Source organism: Alligator sinensis, unplaced genomic scaffold (genome assembly GCF_000455745.1).
Source record: "Alligator sinensis unplaced genomic scaffold, ASM45574v1 scaffold309_1, whole genome shotgun sequence".
Taxonomy (NCBI): Eukaryota; Metazoa; Chordata; order Crocodylia; family Alligatoridae; genus Alligator; species Alligator sinensis.
The window spans coordinates 323,001-330,587 of NW_005842080.1; the positions used below are offsets into that span (position 1 = coordinate 323,001).

General features: G+C 37.9%; 1 protein-coding gene across 1 annotated transcript in view; it reads left to right on the plus strand.

Annotated features, from left to right (window-relative positions):
- The window catches only part of RAB18 (RAB18, member RAS oncogene family), a gene marked incomplete at its 5' end in the record, with an annotated part of 16,053 nt that extends 8,829 nt beyond the window's left edge, over positions 1–7,224 (plus strand). Inside the window, 4 exons of the mRNA XM_025204424.1 lie at positions 2,561–2,633; positions 3,933–4,051; positions 4,132–4,198; positions 5,414–7,224. Coding sequence (XP_025060209.1) covers positions 2,561–2,633; positions 3,933–4,051; positions 4,132–4,198; positions 5,414–5,589 — 435 coding nt within the window. The remainder of the gene's footprint in view (positions 1–2,560; positions 2,634–3,932; positions 4,052–4,131; positions 4,199–5,413) is intronic.
- Between the last annotated feature and the right edge of the window lie 363 nt (positions 7,225–7,587).

Below are 7,587 nucleotides of genomic sequence, written 5' to 3' on the forward strand. Positions count from 1 at the left end.
GGGAAAGATACTGTCAACAAATCAGACGGCTTAAGACGGCAACTGTGAAGAACAACATGGAAAAGTCTAAATTTGAGTTTGGGTTAAATTGTCTCAATCTATTTTCCTACTACTAAGTTTGACATTTTGCATGCAGGCTTTCTTAATATGCTTTAGTAAACACCAAATGCCTTTTGAACCTCAGTATAAGTACTAATACTACATAGTGGGTATTGACAGACTTGGAAGGGAAAAAAAAGTGCTTTACCAGAAGAGGCAGTGCATTGGTTCAATTTGGCAGCATCTGTACAGATTGCAAAAAGGCCTCACTGAAGTGCGCACTCTTATCTAATATCTGATTGAGTCACCTATTAGTTAAGTGTCAGAAAAGCCCTGCTGAAGTGGTGGATCTATACAGGCATTGGCCGAGCTGGGTCCAACTAATGTGGTGCCTCTCCTGGGCATGCACTGGGCTCAGTGTGGGGGCGTGCCAAATTTTAAAGTGCTGTTTTTGTCTTTTGTATGTCTGTATCTGTAAGAAGTCAGCGTGCATGTCATCTCTAACATCTGACAACTGCAGCAACAAGAATTTAATAGTCTCACATTTCTGCATCTGAAGTACAAGAAAAGGGAAAAATACCAGATGAACCCCCAAAGACTTTGTGCTAAGGCTTGAGTTCAGGGTTGTTCCTATTAACCACTGACTTAATTATCAGATAAAGCAGCAAGAACCTGCATTTCTTGGAACTCCAGTTTGGTACTGGAGATGACCACTTCAGTAGGTAGAGAAGGAACTTGAAACTTTGAATTTGTGGCAACAAATGAGTGCAGGCTTCTAAGTAACTTAAGACCAATTGTGCAGTCTTCAATCTGTAAATTGGCCCTCTCACTCCCATAGTTAGTAGCACTCTTTGATGGAACTTGGGTTATTTTCTTTGTGCTGGAGGCTGCCTTCAAAGTTTCACTGCTATGTGAAGTGGAAGAAGCATGCAGGTGAGCAAGTTTTGCCCAGGCAGAGGACCAATCATAAGCTGTTCCTTGTGCTCTTTTATGTTTGAAAAATTTCAAATAAAAGCAGATCATAAGGATTTTGCCTCAGGCAGGCAGTAGCAGGCAAATCCCAAAAATGTCCTTACTGAAGTAGTATGTGTGTGTAGCGATAGAAAAAGGATAGGCCCTGCTAAGCATAGAGAAAGAACTGGAGCCAGTGGGGTAACTGTATTTTGCTGTATGATGACAAGAGGAAGAAAATGAAAAGGGAGAGTAGGAGGCCCTTCCTAGAAAGGAAGAAAACATGTTACAAGAAACATTTGTGTATATATACTCTTCCCTGGAGAAATGGGCAAACAAGCTTCATGAAGAGGTAAACTTGATTTGAGGGGAAATGGCTTTTCCTGTCCTGTTTCCTAAGCACAAATATAATGTAGAAGACTATTATAAAACTGGATTTTCCTTAACACAAGTGATGGTCAGTCGGTGCTAAATTCAACCTAAAACAAACATGTTCTAAGTGTTAGAGCCCTCAGTACTATTGCATATACTTGTACATGGTGGAAAGCATCTTTATACTGTTAGAGGAAGCCTGAATAGGTACTGATAGGGGAAGTGGGCTCTTGGCAGGGTGAGGTAAGTGTATCTTCATGTAACGGCCTGGAGGAAGAGTAGTTGCTGTATGCTGTAAAGATTGGTGTCCCACACTTAATGTGTGAACTGAGGAAGGAGAGGGTACTGACCATAGAAATACTTTGAGATCAGGTCCGAGGTAGAATTCCCTTCCTCCTGTTCTGTGCTTTACTCATGTAGGAGACTCGGTCTTCAGGATTTCTTTAAGATGTTTAATCATAAAATATTGACAACAGGTTGTTTTTTTTAATTTGAGGAGCTTTGAATCATAATAAAAGCACATTCTCCCAGTTCACAAGCTTATTGTTTGTGAATGTAAATTACTTGTCTAATAGATATACTTTGTCTGGCTTTTTGTGTTGCTTGCACTGTAGCTTCAGAGATTCCCAACAAGGCATATACAGTAAGCACTCTTATACTTGGTCTTTGCAGACCTTGTAGGTCCTTTTTATAGTCATAAAGGACATCAGCTTTCACTTCAGTACATTATCACTTCTGTGCTTTGCAGCATTGTTTGCTGTAACTTAAGTTAAACATGTTTACTATGGCTTGAAACTAATTCATGGATACTGGACAATTTAATAGCTTTGATTATGGCTTAGCTGTCATAGACTATGCTGTGTGACAAAAACTTCCGTAGTTGCAGTTTTTGTTGGAATGCCGTCCTGCCTGCTACAGATCAGTAATACTCTGGAAATAAGTTCAATGTCTTCCTGTGTGCAGATTTTATTATTTGATCTCTTAAATGATTAAACTGTTAAATGCTGCTTCCCAAATAAAAACTTTGGGCTCTGTATAATCTTGACTGAGCGATCTGAAATTGACCTACAATAAAGTCAGTAAACTCTATTTTTCTACTGGTGGCATTGTACTCAAAGCTTGAATGTTTGCTCTCTTGGGTGTTCTTCCAAAAATAAATTGTTGAGCCATCTAATGGACATCTGAATTTCTTCTTTAGGATACTGCAGGTCAGGAGCGGTTTAGAACCCTAACGCCTAGTTACTATAGAGGTGCACAGGGTGTTATCCTAGGTAAGTTTGATATGTTAATATGCAGTTTTAATTTTTTTTATTTTTCTGGTCTTACAAAAGAGTTAATGACAAACTAGTTGCTAGTTATCACTGATTCTTTTTCTCTGTCTGTATGACCCTAATCACTGGTGGATATAATTTTTTTCCAAGGGAAGACAATCTCTCCTTCTACTGTTCTCTGTTCTGCCTCCTGGAATTGACCCTTGGTAGGGGAAAAGTCGGGGACAAGGGAGAAATCTGTGTTTAAGTGAAAGGAAACATCTGAACCAAAGAACCTACAGCCTATTGTAGTTCTTACTGTTGCATTATGTTGCCTTACTAGAAGAAAAAATGTGTAACCTGCTTTTAACAATAAATTTAGCCTATGTAAGCTAAACCTGTTGTAGATTTAAGTGTGGTGTCTGTTGCATTTTTCTATGTTATCTTGCATTCTGTATCTTTGCAGTTTGAAATAGTGGCTTTGTTTTTGCACGCACATGTTCCCAGTACCTATGGAATCACAAGTCTTGCAACATGCTCTTATACCTCCAGATAATGCATCTAACTTGTCATCTATTTCTCTCTCTCTTTTTTATATAAACTCGACTTTTAAATCTATATATGGGGCACCAGTGCTCTACCTTAAGTTTGTTTTTTTTTTTTTTTTTTTTTTTTTCAAGCAGGTGGCAGTTCATGTTTCATTTTATATTTGACATCTGCCAGGACTATAATGTAGAAATTCAGCCACTTTTTTTTTTGCCAAGCGAGCAGTGGTGGCTAAATGGTTGCAGAAAGCCACTTCATTCTGCCTGCATTCTGTGTGAGAACCCATTCTATAGTGAGGTGTTCTAGTTCATGCACACACAATAGTGCAAATAACTCATTACCTGGAGCTGGTTTTGCTTTTGACAGTTGTAGATTGGCAAGGAAAGGTGTCAAGGAAGGCTCTCAACCTCAGACCTCCTATTTATGTTTTAAATGCAAGTTAAAGGCAGCAAACATTTTATTTTATAGATATTTGATACTCAAGCTAGTAACAGTAGTAGAAGATGTGCTGTACTTCTTGGTAAGATGGCTTTTGAGTAGACTGCCTCAGCAAAAGTCTGTTATAGTTTTCAGTGATGATTATGGACACACTTTTGTCAGATGTAGAATTGTTTTAATTGTTACGTCTCACATTAATTAAATTTAGAATAGAATGTGTGGACTTTCAGGAAGTTCTGTAACTAATGTGGGGGTTGTTGCAACTCTTGAAATGAAAACCACGTTATTTAGAAAATGTATTGTATCAGACAACTGATGATTGCCATTCTCTTTTAGTTTATGATGTCACAAGAAGAGAGACCTTTTTAAAATTGGATAATTGGTTAAATGAATTGGAAACATACTGCACAAGGAATGACATAGTTAAAATGCTAGTTGGAAACAAGATTGATAAGGTAACTTCAGTCTGCTTACTTTTATTTCTGTTTACACAGGTACACTTGTCACAGCATGTAATGTTTTTTTCTTCTTATAGGAAAACCGGGAAGTTGACAGAAATGAAGGTCTCAAATTTGCAAGAAAACATTCCATGTTGTTCATAGGTATGTTCTTAAAGATGTACATAAAACTTATGTTATGTAGGTGCCAGTGTTACTGTGTGTAAACTATGTAAAAGTGCTGTCACAGTGATTCCTTCTGCATTGCTTAAGTGCTTTACAAAATTACCTTGAGCTTCAATACCCTTGAAAGGTTAGGGGGCTGGGGCACATGACTTAAAATGAGAGGTTGGAGGGAACTCGTCTTATTTAGTCTGCAGAAGAGGAGACTGAAGGGGGATTTGATATCAGCCTTTAACTATGTGAAGGGTGGTTACAAAGAGGATGGAGCTAGATTATTCTGAGTGGTGGCAGATAACAGAACAAGGAGAAATGGTCTCAAATTTCAGCAAGGGAAGTTTAGGTTGGCTATTGGGTAACACTTTCACTAGGAGGGTGGTGAACCACTGGAATGGGTTACCTAGAGAGGTGGTAGTATCTTCATCCTTGGAGGTTTTTAAGGCCTGGCTCAACAAAGCCCTGGCTATAATAATCTAGTTAGGGATGGTCCTGCTTTGAGCAGGGGATTGGACTAGATAACCTCCTGAGGTCCCTTCCATCCCTAATTTTCTATGATTATGAACAAGTGTTTCCATCTTGTTTAGACATGTCTAACTTGAATGGACACTTCATAGGTTCATTCCAGGTGAATAAAATGGATGTGCATAAAGATTAAGGGTGACATCCTGGCTCTGTTAAGTGGGGCCATAATTTTGCTACTTGACACGTTCCTTGCTTTATACTACACTTGTGTAGCCAAAACCAGAGATGGAATTTTTTTTTATAAGTGCTGAAGATGGCACAGAGCTGAGGGTGAGTTCTGTGCTGTGCTTGGAGGGGCTGGGGATTGTGCCCCCATGGTGGGGGTTGCCTGCACAGGCATGCATTGCAGGGCTGGAGGGGCACAGGGAATTGCACTATACCTACCTACTTAGTTATCTTATTGCTGTACTCTAAAACATAACTTTAATTTGACATGTTAAGAGTCTAACTAGAGTTGCAGCTTAGTATTAAGATATCAAAGCTCACTCATAACTGGGGGAGTAATATCAGCTCAACTGTCACAAACTAGGATTTACTCTTTTATTTTTTCACCTGTGACTTTCAATCTGCATTCTAAAACAAGTACAGAAACAAACACCTCTATCTCTTCTACTTAAAGTGAGGGCATACCTTCCAGTCTAAATTTTTATTTATTTGCTTCTTGCATTTTTTCTCTAGAGGCAAGTGCGAAAACATGTGATGGTGTACAGTGTGCCTTTGAAGAACTTGTTGAAAAAATCATTCAGACTCCTGGACTGTGGGAAAGTGAGAATCAAAACAGAGGGGTAAAATTATCGAACAAGGAAGAAGGCTACGGAGGAGCAGGCTGTGGTGGATACTGCTCTATGTTATAAACTCTGGGAAGCTTATCCTTATGCATATTTAAGCAGATAGTGACATCTTTCTGTAAATAAACTCATTAACTGCTATTTTTAGGGACCTTGCAGTTTGCACATACTTTGTTTTTGTATCATGGCAGTGAACATTTGTAGAAAAATGTGCTCAGCAGCTTTCCCAGTTGAAAAGTGTTATGGTAAGCATGCCCAATTTGCATTCTTCAGGTTTTTATATGTAGCATAAATAGTGCGCAAAAAGAGAAAATACACTCAAATTTTATGACCTTATATATTCATCATGTAACTATTCTAAACGAATCCATCTGACAAATACACATTGCTGCATTCTGTCTACTTTGTCTCCCTCCTCTCTCTCTTTTTTTTTTTTTTTTTTTTTTTTTTTTTAAGTCTTTTTATTCTAGAACTACGTTGTTTGAAAAGATTTTGACAATGATGCAAGCTATATATGTAATCTCTTCTGGGTAAAGCTTTTTCTCTATAGTAAAAAAAGTGCATAATCATGCCTTTTTTAAACAAAGTTTTGTTTAATGCCATGCATTTAGCAGACTTGTCTAAACCATGGCCTGTTCCAGTTTGCAGTTTTATCATCTGCACTTGTCTTGAAGAGAGGCGTTGAAAAGTTGAACAAACCCAAAAATTGCAGGGGAAAGGATCATTTTGGGTGTTGTATGGGGGGGTTTTTAGTGGGTGTTTGGTTTTTTGTTTTGTTTTATCATTGCTTCAGTTGACTGCTGTAACTGGAGTTTTAATCCTGATATTTATACTAAATTCATGGCACTCTGGCACTGTAGTTTTTATGATGCAATTGACTGTCCTGCAGTAGAAAGTTTTCATTTTTGGCTTAGGGTTTGAGTGATGTCTTCTCTCCATGTGAATTAACTTGCCACACTTCGGTACAGACGCTTCCCTTAATGTTTATAATGTACTTCAGTCTCAGTATCACAAAACTGTAGCTCCCTGTGATTATGAAGGTCTGTATCACATGATTGCTTTGTGTGGATATTGTTCAGAACTATAACTTCCTGTCACAAAAGCACTAAATATGGGGAAGTTGTACTGCTTCTGAATCTGTATGGAAAGTACTATTGCAATGAGTGTTTCACTTGGGTTTACTGTAACAGCCAATGGTTTGTTTCAGAGGACTTGTATAGACTAATAAATTCTTTTTCCACAGTGTTCAACTTTTTTTTCTAACCTCTTCCTATTGTATATTTTCTATATACAGTTTAGACAAGGTCACTTTTTATGAAGTGACTATTTCTGATGTTATGATGACAAAACTAGGATACTATGGTTTTTAAAGCTAATTGTTATACATACAAGTAACTGAACTACTGGACGGTTTCTTGTAAATACATAGTTAAAATACCTTTCTAATACTATGGCACTTTTGTACGTGTCACCACTACGTGATCTGTATTTTGCAACAACTTGAGCTGTTTTTGGTTAAATACACTTAATCACATATGGAAACCTTGTTTTCAACTTTTGTCCACACTTGCTAGGAAACATTACGAAAATTTAAATGTGCTAGCTGTTTTTACTAAGTACTGTATCTCTTACTGTTAATGTAGCAAGTTTAATATGTAAATGTAATTATTATTATTATTTAATACACACCTCCATGTTGCATTAAAGCTTTAGATTTGTATTACTGCCTTTGGTACAGCATACATTTGCTAAACCATTCTTATTCATTAGTGCTGGATTCCATGCTCTGAAGTAAGCACAGATTTTATGACCATGTGTGTATTTCAGTGCCTGTAATACAGTTTTTCTGACCATCTATAGTGGCTAATTTATCCCCTTGAAACCATGACAGGTGATGCTATATATGACTACTTGCAGTTCCATCCCTTGCCACTCCCTGAAGTTTTCTCAATAGCATTCAGGTTTTATGCCTCCTCCCACTTTAGAGACAGAGTTTGGCAGTCCCTTCCCCTATTCCACCCACCCTTATCGAAGATACTGTAGGTTAGGATTCGGGTACAGTGA